Here is a 12147-nt window from a genome sequence, read left to right as displayed (position 1 = left end):
AAGAGCTCTCACCCTGGGAAGAATATTTATGAAAAAATAGTAATCAATATGATGATTTGTGAAAAAAAGAATAAAAAGCCTTCCCTTCACCCTTTTTCATAGCAGTTCTGATAATGACTATTCACAGTGCTACATCACTATATATGGGGGTGGGGTATGATTTGGGAATGGGAGAGGGATCTCCAAGAAGAAGCCTAAATACTCTGAAGGTGCCAGATCCAGGTCAGGTCTGGTTAGTACATGGATGAGGAATCATCAAGGAACACCAGGTGCTGTGGGTTATATTTCAAAAGAGAGCAATGGTAAATAATTTCTGATTATTTCTGTTTCAAGGACACCTTGCAAAATGAATGGTGTTGTCATAAACTGACACATGCAACTGATTTGACAACTGATTTCTCAAGTGTCAGAAACCAAATTGAACTTGGAGACCTTGTGTTGACAAAGCAAACATATTTTCACAGTTCAAAGTCAGTTCTCCTGTGCGCATTGTCCATGTCTTTAGGCACTTGTTGAGCCACATCCATGCCATATGCATGCCCATTCCTTTTCTTTCCCTCCCCTCTCCTGAATGCTTCAGTAAATTTCAACCTGCATATGAAATACCTAAACAGAATAGCAATGAATGCAGGGTTAATGGGAGCATTGAAATGGTTTGGACTCTGTGGTTACAGTCATGGACAGCTATTGTGGGATGCAGCCCTCTAGAAATAGGTGGTTTACATAAATCATTGCGTTGTTGTAGTTTATATGGAACAGACAGACATGTAACACATAGGGACAAAATCAAGGAATATTTCTAGAACCATAATGTATCAATACAACAATGTCCTAGTTCTTACAGAGGTGGAGTTCCACAACTGAGAGAGGTGTGGCCAGAGGCGGTTCAACCACCAGGCCAACTAGGCAGTTGCCTGTGGCGCCATCTTGTTGGGGGCGCCATCGAGGCACTTCTCTGCTCCCCAAAGCCCCGAACGCTTTCCTGGTGAGAACGAATATCTGGATTTCTTCTGTTTTCAGAGTGTTGTTTTTTATTTATTGTCCTGATTTTAGAGTTTTTTTTAAATACCATACTGCCCTATGTTTGGTGCTAAATTCGCAAATATAGTAATTCCTACATAACATTACCATGTATTGAACTGCTTTTTCTGTTGATTTGTTGTAAAACATGATGTTTTGGTGCTTAATTTGTAAAATCTTAATGTAATTTGATGTTTAATAGGCTTTTCCTTAATCCCTCCTTATTATCCAACATTTTCACTTATCCAACTCTTTTATTTTCAGTGATTGGTTTAGGGGGCACCAAAATTCTGTTCGCCTACACTTGAAAATTACCTAGGGCCGGCTCTGGGTGTGGCTTCAGACCAAATTGGTTGGAAATAACAGGCATGGGGATTCAGAATAAAAGTGAAGGTGATGCACTTTAATTATTAACTTAATGCAGACTCAATTTGGATCAAAATGTATATTTACTGTCTGTACTGACAAGAAAGCTTCCATGGAAAATATAGGCACTCCCCTCCCCCCACTGTTCACCTAACAAATCTTTAGGGACTACTTGAATCAGGGCTTTAGTCAACTGTGATGGGTTAAAGCTGCTGCTGCTGATGCTGCTGCTCCTCCTCCTCCTCCTCTTCTTTTACATTGGGCTACCTCTATACCAAGTTCAGAAACTTCAATTAGTTTAAAACGTGAGAGTCAGACTAATTACAGCAGTGGTTCTCAACCTTTGGGTCCCCAGGTGTTTTGACCTACAACTTTCAGAAATCCCAGCCAGTTTACCAGCTGTTAGGATTTCTGGGAGTTGAAGGCCAAAATATCTGGGGACCCACAAGTTGAGAACCACTGAGTTACAGGAATATTGCACCCATACTACACTCACTCCACTGGTTGTCAATGTTTCCGGGCAAAGTACAAAATGTTGATTTTGACTTTTAAAGCCCTACATGGTTTATATCCAAGTTACCTACAGGATTGCCTTCTCCTGTACAATCCACTGTGGACATTGAGGTCCTCTGGGAGGCATCTACTCCAGCCTGCCAGAACTTGACTGGTGACCATCACCCAGAGGACTTTTTCATCATCTGCCCCAAGACTCTGGAATAACCTGCTGGAAGAGCTAAGTGAGCTGTTAGAATTTAAAAGCAATTGAAGACCTATCTCTTCTGGCAGGCCTTCCCAATTAGAATTTTAGACTCATGCTTAATATTATGTATTTCATATAAATACCCTTTAATAGGTGCATTTTACATAATGTTTTATAATTATGTGTTTTTAACTGTGTTGTGCCCCACCTTGAGAAGAGGCAGGTAAGAAATAATAATTATTATTATTATCCTCATCCCTTCTCCTCCTCATCTTCTTTCTCCCCTTTATCAACATACTAGAACACAGGAGCCTACACCAGCTTTGGCTTTAAAATACATTCATAACCACTTTCATCTACCATGTTTCCCCCAAAATAAGACACTTTTATATTTATTTTTCCTCAAGAAGACACACCATGGCTTATTTTCAAGGGATATCTTATTTTGGAGCCCCGGTGGCGAAATGCGTTAAAGCACTGAGCTGGAGACCGAAAGGTCCCAGGTTCAAACCCCGGGAGCAGCGGGAGCGGCCGCTGTTAGCTCCAGCTCCTGCCAACCTAGTAGTTTGAAAACATGCCAATGTGAGTAGATCAATAGGTACCGCTCAGGCGGGAAGGCAACGGCGCTCCATGCAGTCATGCCGGCCACGTTGTCTACGGACAACGCCAGCTCTTTGGCTTAGAAATGGAGATGAGCACCAACCCCCAGAGTCAGACATAACTGGACTTAACGTCAGGGGAAACCTTTACCTTTATCTTATTTTTATATTCATGGCCAGTACTCAAGTGCTCAGACGGCATGACGGCCACTATCACTATGTCTTATTTTTGAGGTATGGCTTACATTGCGCAAATTCTTAGAAATCCTGCTATGGCTTATTTTATGGGTATGTCTTATTTTCGGGTAAATACGATATGTACAGTTTGATCAACTGGGTTCCTCCCCACATCTTCCAGACACATTGAAAAAGTTGTAGGAAACAGCTAGGCTAAAGCATTTAACTCCAGTTTACTTATGGGGAGGCATTTCCCCTGTTCTTTACTAAGAATAAAATATTAATATCCAGGTCTAGATGCGAAGCCAAGAGCAACCTCAAAATTCTCATGTAATTTTTGAAGGAAAGAATAGTCTCATCCGTAGGCTCCTCCTGACCAGGAGCACCTTTTATCTTAGCTGTCCCATGTACAAGCAAGCTTCTGGTCATGAGTCTGTTTTCTCAACCCCATTAGTAATTTAGAGCGGCAGACTGTTGTAATACTCAGTCAAGACTTTGAGTACATTAATTTCATAGCATCTGTATCAGCCAGACAATTGATTCGCTCTGGTATGAACTTCTTGAGAGCTATTCAAATCTGATGCCCCAATAGGCTGAGGACTTTGGATAACTCCTTGGGTTAAAACCCAGAGCAAATTTCTCACTCCATTGAAAAGGAAACCAACTAGTAACCATTATTACTAGCCATATTAGTAATCACTGTCCCCAGACATTGCTTAATTTTGATTTAGTCTTCTATGTCTGTCCTGCCTCATCTTCCTCACCATTTATGTTCATATCCTATTTGAACTGGCCTCTTGAAATAAATACTCATGATATCATCTAATCTAATTAATTGCCATGGCAAAATATGGCTATCCTGGATTAGGTATTTTACCAATCTGGGTTTCCGATTATTCTTCCAAGCACCTTCTCCTGGGAAGACCAATCTCTTCTGAACTATGATGCATAAGTATGACCAACATCAACCAAGTACCTGCGCTGGGTCATGAAAATCCCAATCTTAAACTTCTGGAAATAAATTAACTTTCCAAATAGCTGTGAAAACACATCTTGAATGAACCATCAGACTTACCTGATTTTCTGGGCTGCTGTTTTCATTGCCCATTTTGGCAAGATGATTTCAGGATCACTTGATTACATTCAGGAGGCCAGCTGGAGGGGGAAAAAATCAATAACCATCAGGCATCTGTAGAAACATAATGTTTAAAAAGAAAAGGCCTGCTGTGTTCCTCCCCGAGTGACTCTCCCTATACAAATATTATTTGATAGTCCAAGGCTAGTAGAGTTCTCTGCAAGTACAGTTTTGTATGGCAGGACTAAATGTGCCAGGTCATAGCTTTGCAACTCTAGTCCATTCATTCTCATGCATTATTAATTTTGCATTATTAATTCCTATGGTTAGGTAATATGAAATCTGACTTCCACAAACCTATGCTATCAATTTGTGTTCATTTAAAATTTAAATTCTAAACTCTTTCCATTAGCAAATTGCATCTAACCACTGAAATGCAAGTGTACAAATACACATTGGCAACTGGGACAACCTCCACCGGTTTCTTTATTTCAGTGGTTCCCAAGATTATTATTTTTACCAGGGACCACTCTCCAACATTAGTACTAAAAGGGTTTCGAATTCTGCTCTAGTTTCCGATACAGAATATTTGGCATCCAGTAGTCGCTATCTGCTCGCCCACAGAAAACCATATTTAATAATCTAGAGCTGATGTGGTCTATCCAATGTAATTTTTCTGAATCAGTGCCCCAAATAATCAAACCGAATCTAAAGTTGATCAACTTTAGATTCGGTTTGATTATTTGGGGCGCAGATTCATAAAATTGCATTGGATAGACCACATCAGCTCTAATTTCTGATACAGAATATTTGCCATCCAGAAGTTGCCATCTGCTCGCCCACAGAAAACCATATTTAATAATCTAGAGCTGATGTGGTCTATCCAATGTAATTTTCTGATCCAGCACCCCAAATAACCTCATACTTCCTAAATACGAAGGCACCAAGTCATCCCGCTTCCAGGTGCTGCATGGAACTGTTCTGCTCGGGGGAGGGAGGAGGAGAAGCAGCAGTCAGGAGGCTTGTTGTTGCACCTTTCGTGGGTAGTCAGCCTCTCCCTTCCCGACAGCCCCGTTGCCTCGGCACTATAAGAGGGGTTTGTGAGACCAGTCTCTCTCATTGCAACGATGCAGTAAAGGTGAGGCCGCAGACCATATTTTAGTTCTAGGGGACCACTGGTGGTCCACAGACCGCAGGTTGGGTGGGAACTACTTCTTTATTTGGACTACATATCCCACAGTCTGAAAAATATAGTTCAGAAAAGTCACTTTTCACATCCAGAAACTCTGGAAAAGTAGGTTTTTCCAAGTTCTGATCTCTACATGTTGTCAAAGGCTTTTCCTTTAAAAAAAATAACCAGTGGCACATCATATTATAATGTCCTAATCAGAATACTATGCATCCTTGTCCAGCTGCCACCAAGGTGTGATGAGTCATGGGCCATGTAGTCCCGTTCCTGGCACTGTTGTGCTAGATGAAGAGGAAAACTGGGGTTTCTCACCGTTTCAGTCAGAATTGGAACTTTCCCAGCCAGATTTGGAAACCTTGCACCTGCAAGACATTTGTCTTCCAGAAGTCTGTCAAACAAGCCCTGAGCCTAAATCTCCTACGTTTTCTCGCCATGAGTTTTGTAAACAACAGAGGGGAGTTCAAGCGGCCTCTCGCAGGAGTGCTAGGATAGCTGCTAAGCATTCAGCTGATTAAGTCTGCTTTCCATGAGAAACTTTAAGGAGTCACACATCTGGACTCAGAGAATAGCTTTCGTTTCTGGTTCTCCAGAGAACTGCTCTTTGGCGGGAAAACGAGACCCTATTTAGGTGTTTTACCCACAAAGGGATCTTGCGGAGTCAATTCGTCAGCTACCGGAGTAGCGTGTGTGGACAGCTACTCCGTTTCCAAGCCTCGTTCCTGTTTCAAGCCTTGTTCCCGATTCCAAGCCTTCGTTTCCAGCCTTGTTTTACTCTCCGGATCTTGCCTTGTTTTCCGGACCTCGCCAAGTAATTCCACGGACCCTATTCTTGCTCCTCGTTTCCTTGTTGCCTTGAATCAAGTCTTGTGTTTCAAGAATCAAGTTATTTCCTAGCCTTGCTCAAGTTCATGGACTAAAGGACCTTGTCATCTCCCCTCACTTGCTTGGCAAGTGAGTGTTTCGGTTATTGGATTACAACTTTGGACCTTAATATTTCATATTGGACATTGTTTCTTTGGACTAATTTTGACCTTTCCTGAAAGGTCTACTTCTGGACTAATTCATACACTTGCTTTTATTAACTTTATATATTTCCTTAATAAAGATATTAGATAGATTCTGGCCTCTGTGTATGGTTATTGGTGCTCTGCTGCCTGGGTCGTGACACAAGGTCTCATTTCCTCAAGTCCTACCTCCCTGTCATCTTCTCAGGTCCTACCTCCCTGTAATCTCCCTATATATTATTGTTCTTTTAAACTTCTTTGACTATGGAACAGCCCCGGACTACACCTATGGATCACATGATTTTAACTCGTTGTATGGAGTTAAATGTTTTAATTGTTTTAATAGTATGGTTATTTTTATTGTACTATGTTTTTAAAGGCATTGCCTATGTTGTGAAGCTGCCTTGAGTCCACTCCTGGGTTGAGAAAGGTGGGATAAAAGAGCTGTAAATAAATAAATAAACTGTTTATTTTATAATGTTTTATACTTTTTATCAATGTATTTGGATTGCTGTTTTAATATGTTGTAGGCTGCTTTGGGTCGTGTGAGGGAGAAAAGTGGGATATAAATAGTAAAGGGTAAAGGTTTTCCCCTGATGTTAAGTCCAGTCATGTCTGACTCTAGGGGTTGGTGCTCATCTCCAGGGCCGTAGCCAGAAAAAAAATTCGGGAGGGGTTTTGAAAATTTGGGGGGTGGGTTGAACCCCTGACCCCCCCCCCCCCCCCCGGGTTCAGACCTGTCAATATCTGCTTGAGATAGTGCCTGGAGGAACTCTTAATGTTTTACATCTCATAGATTTAGCATGGGGATTTGGTTAACCAGTTAAAATTCATGAGTAAACCATTTTTTTTAACCTGAAAAATTTCCCGGGGGGGGGGAAGGGGGGGTTGAACCCCTAACCCCCCCCCCCCTCGCTACAGGCCTGCTCTCCATTTCTAAGCGGAAGACCCGGCGTTGTCTGTAGACACCTCCAAGGTCATGTGGCCAGGATATAAATAAAGATTTATTATTACTTGAAACACAACAAGTTGAGTCAACAGCAGACACTCTGCTGGCTGTTGTATTGGATCACATGTCAGACACTTCCCAAGTGTCTAGGACTGTGTGATGTATCGGCGAATAATGCGTGCAGATCCCAGTAAGGTGGCCTTCTGCAGCTGGCAGATGGTAATTTTGCCAGCGCCAATTGTGTTTAAGTGCAGGCCAAGGTCTTTAAGGACTGCACCCAGTGTGCTGATCATCATTGGGACCCCCTTGACTGACTTGTGCCAGAGTCTTTGCAATTCGATCTTTAAATCCTCATATTGTATCAGCTTTTCCAGTTGTTTCTCCTCAAATCCTGCTGTCACCTGGGATTGCTACATCGACAATGCATACTTTTGGTTTTTAACACAATCGTGAGGTCAGGAGTATTGTGCTCCAAAACTCTTTATTTATTTATTATTATTATTATTATTATTATTATTATTATTATTATTATTATTATTCTGGAATAGAGGAAGCAAGGATTTCCAGTTGTTACCAGTGACTGGAGATAATTGTAGATCTGTAGTCCACACATTCTGACCTAAATATGCTATAGGCAGAAGATCCTGCTTGATATTGAAAGCCAAACATAATCACCACTGGTTGGTACTTGGATGAGAAACTGCCAAAAATACCAGCCACTGGTATAACAGCTGAAAGAACAGGCAAAACCACTTCTGAGTATTGCTTGCCTAAGAAAACCCTATGAAATTCATGAGGTTGCCATAAGTCAACAGGCGACTTGAAGACACACACACAGCACTTCTTTTGAATCAGGAGGGAGATTACCACATGAAGCTAGTCATGTTCCCTGTTGTTTTTTTGCAAGTGCTGACTCAGGGTGCATCTGCATCAGGCGTGGGCAAACTTCGTCCCTCTGGGTGTTTGGATTTCAACTCCCAGAAATCCCAGCCAGCTTACCGGCTGTTTGGAATTGTGGAAGTCTAAAACATCTGGAGGGCCAAAGTTTGCCCATGCCTGATCTACATCATAGAATTGATGAGGTTTGGCACTCCTTTAACAGCCATGGCTCAAGGTTATGGAATCATAGGAATTGCCATTTGGTGAGGCACCAAATGGTCATCTGAGAAAGCTAAAGGCCTTGAAAATCACAACTTCCATGATTTCTTAGCATTGAGTTAAAGTGGTGTCAAACAGTATTAATTTGATAGTGTAGATGCACCCTAAGAATGCATTGTTTCCCTCTTTGGTATTAAGAGGAAGGAGCAAGGACAAAGACATCTACTCTCAGCCACCATTTGCAAGCAGTCTTTTACTCTCCTTCTTCTAGAGGGGGAAGGGCTCCACGTGATGCTTTGGGCCAAATCCTATGATCCATGGAGGGCTGCAAGGAATATCCACTTCTCCTGAAAAATAACTTTCTGGCAAACAAATTGGTCAAATGTGGGCTAGAAAAAACTATGGTTAGGGGGATCTGTAATTGACTAAGTGAACGAACCCCAAAGGGTGATTCTCCCCAATGCTTCCTCTTCATCCTGGAAAGAAGTCACGAGTGAAATGCCGCAGGGTTCCGTCCTGGGCCCAGTTCTGTTCAACATCTTTATTAATGACTTAGATGAAGGGCTAGAAGGCAGGATCATCAAGTTTGCAAATGACACCAAATTGGGAAGGATAGCTAATACTCCAGAAGACAGGAGCAGAATTCAAAATGATTTTAACAGATTAGAGAGATGGGCCAAAACTAACAAAATGAAGTCCAACAGGGACAAATCCAAGATACTCCACTTAGGCAGAAAAAAATGAAATGCAAAGATACAGAATGGGGGACGCCTGGCTCAACAGCAGTATGTGTGAAAAAGATATTGGAGTCCTCGTGGACAACAAGTTAAACATTGGCCAACAATGTGATGCGGCGGCAAAAAAAAGCCAATGAGATTTTGTCCTGCATACATAGGAGTCTAGTGTCTAAGATCCAGTAAAGTCATGCTACCTCTCTATTCTACCTTGGTCAGACCACAACTGGAATACTGTGTCCAGTTTTGGGCACCACAATTGAAGGGAGATGTTGACAAGCTGGAAAGTGTCTAGAGGAGGGCGACTAAAATGATCAAGAGTCTGGAGAACAAGCCCTATGAGGAGCGGCTTAAAGAACTAGGTATGTTTAGCCTGCAGAAGAGAAGGCTGAGAGGAGACATAATAGCTATGTATAAATATGTGAGGGGAAATCATAGGGAGGAGAGAGCAAGCTTGTTTTCTGCTGCCCTGGAGATTAGGACACGGAGCAGTGGCTTCATATTACAGGAAAGAAGATTCCACCTGAACATTAGGAAGAACTTCCTCACTGTGAGAGGTGTTCAACAGTGGAACTCTCTGCCCCAGAGCTTGGTGGAGACTCCTTCTTTGGAGGCTTTTAAACAGAGGCTGGATGGTCATCTGTCGGGGGTGCTTTGAATGCAATTTTCCTGATTCTTGGCAGGGAGTTGGACTTGATGGCCCACAAAGTCTCTTCCAACTCTATGATTCTATCCCAGGCCTAGGCTGCACAATAAATCCAAGTGAACTCAAAACCAACACATTTCTGAGTAAACATGATTATGTTGTAAATGCAAACATTTACAGTAGAAACAACTGTGATCCATGTTTCGGTAGGATTGTTATTCTTTTCTCAGCTACTTAATCCCTCCTGCTGCATTGTGAAACTATCATTTTTCTATGCTAGTACTGGAAACATATAACTAACCAAGCATGAAATACATGGGTAAATTCTCCTTTCTGCTTCATTAATACACAAGCTTTCAATTAAGACATTGCTTCAGATTAAAACATAATCCTCAAGCTTTACATCAGAAAATATAACATTCTGCTGAGATGTTTTACAGAAATCACTTGGATTAAGTCCTCCACAAGTGTACATTTCTTGTGCATTTCCATACTAATGTTATGATGAAAATCATTGCTATTATTTTCGTTTCCCGCCTTCCTTCTTATAGGAGTCTTTTATAGCATGCTGCTGTTGTTTCTTTTAAAACCACCTGAGCACAGCTGTGTTTTGGAAAACAACGCTTTCATGAATCTGGTATGGTCAACTAATTAGAGACCCTGCTGTTGTAAGAAAATAAAACTATTTTATCAAACAGTATTAGAGAAAAAATCCAAGTACACTTACATTCCAAAAGGAAGAAAAAAATCCTGGTTCTCTGAATGTCTTTTGGCACTTTGGGAAAAGCCTTAGCAGTTCACTCTTTTCAGCCACAGCACTGCATGAGTCTGCCTTTGTTTTCCTTTCCTGCCTTCCCTTCCTCTGAATCACATGAATGTTACCTTCATTTAAATGACCCACCTTAAATTAAGTATAACCAGTTGAACAAATAACTTTGGCTCCACCTGAAGTACAGGGCAGAACCATGCTCAGTCTCTCATTGCTACTTAAGTAGGAAAGAAAAATCCAAGGAGAGTTGCAACAAGCCAGCAGCTGGCACAGAATGGTCATTTTGCAAACATGAATTTAATAAAGGGGGGAAAAATCATATTTTTGAATATGCTGTGTATGTCCTTTTCTGGAGGAAAACTCAGAAGGCCTCAGAGATAGTTGGCCAGATCTGAATACTTCAGAATGCTTTGGTTTTGAACAGACAGCAGCAAAAGCAATAGGAGCCTAAGAAGATCGAAAGACCCACATAGCCATATAGTAGTGGTTCTCAACCTTTGTGTCCCCAAGTGTTTTGGCCTACAACTCCCAGAAATCCCAGCCAGTTAAATAGTTGTTAGGATTTCTGGGAGTTGAAGGTCAAAACATCTGGGAACCCACAGATTGAGAACCACTGCTATATACCAACTAAACAAATCTTGTTTATTTCAGATTGAAACACTTCAGATATTGCTGAACTGCAAGGTCTCCAAGAGAACTTTTGCAGGGTAGAACAAAACTGATTTAGGGATGTAAAGTCTGCTGTCATTTTTTCTGCCATCAGAAATTTGTCAGAATTTCACAAGTTTATCATCTGCTCTCCAGGTCCTAGATTAATGTACCAGCTGAACACTCCTCTTGTAGGTCCTGCCCTGAAATCCTAACCCATGTAGTTCATCAGAGATTACAATTTAACAACATCTGGAGGACCATGTAGTTCCCGCCTGAGTTAGTTATGTTTTTGTCAAGAAAGATGTTGTTTCATGTTCCAGGAGCCTTAAATAAATGTCATTGAAGACCTATTCAAAACTCCCTATGGATTCTATGTGAGGATAACCTCAATACCTTCCCTGCCAGGAATACAGTGTTGTGTCCAAAATACCTTTATTATCTCAGGACCTTCTTTTTATGTTTTCAAATGTTGTGAACAAAATATGATCAACTGCAGGACAAGTGGTTGGAAAACAGAGAGTGGATGCACTGTCTCCATGGTAGCAGAGCTGTTGACTACATTGGGCTTAACCAAATTTGTTTGGTATATCATTGGTTTTACAAGTGAGCTTCTGGATTAAACTTTTGTTGTTGTTTATTCATTCAGTTGCTTCCAACTCTTTGTGAATTCATAGATCAGCCCACCCCAGAGCTTCCTGTCGGCCGTGGCCATCTTCAGCTCCTTCAAGGTCAAGCCAGTCACTTCAAGGATACCATCCATCCATTTTGCCCTTGGTTGGTCCCTCTTCCTTTTTCCTTCCATTTTCCCCAGCATCATTGCTCTCTCCCAGCTTTCCTGTCTTCACATGATGTGGCCAAAGTATTTCATCTTTGCCTCTAGTATCCTTCCCTCCAGTGAGCAGCCGGGCATTATTTCCTGGAGTATGGACTGGTTGGATCTTCTTGCCATCCGAAACACTCTTAGACTTCTCCTCCAATACCACAGTTCAAAAGCATCTATTTTCCTTCGCTCAGCCTTCCTTATGGTCCTGCTCTCACATCCATAGGTTACTATGGGGAATACCATTGCTTTAACTATGCGGACCTTCGTTGCCAGTGAAACGTCTCTACTCTACACTATTATTCACTTCACTTCACTTCACTTTATTTCTTAATTAATTGCTCTCCACC

General features: G+C 41.5%; 1 protein-coding gene across 5 annotated transcripts in view; it reads right to left on the bottom strand.

The window, feature by feature from the left end:
- Positions 1 to 12147, bottom strand: part of tacc2 (transforming acidic coiled-coil containing protein 2) — a 241272-nt gene that overhangs the window by 212528 nt on the left and 16597 nt on the right. For all 5 annotated transcript variants that reach the window (XM_062976022.1, XM_016992233.2, XM_016992239.2 and 2 more), the window contains exon 2: positions 3938 to 4017. In XM_062976022.1, coding sequence (XP_062832092.1) covers positions 3938 to 3970 — 33 coding nt within the window. In that variant the 5' untranslated portion in view covers positions 3971 to 4017. The remainder of the gene's footprint in view (positions 1 to 3937; positions 4018 to 12147) is intronic.

Source organism: Anolis carolinensis, chromosome 3 (genome assembly GCF_035594765.1).
Source record: "Anolis carolinensis isolate JA03-04 chromosome 3, rAnoCar3.1.pri, whole genome shotgun sequence".
NCBI lineage: Eukaryota > Metazoa > Chordata > Lepidosauria > Squamata > Dactyloidae > Anolis > Anolis carolinensis.
Note: the sequence above shows the minus strand (reverse complement) of the source record. Positions and strands in the feature narration are given on the sequence as shown.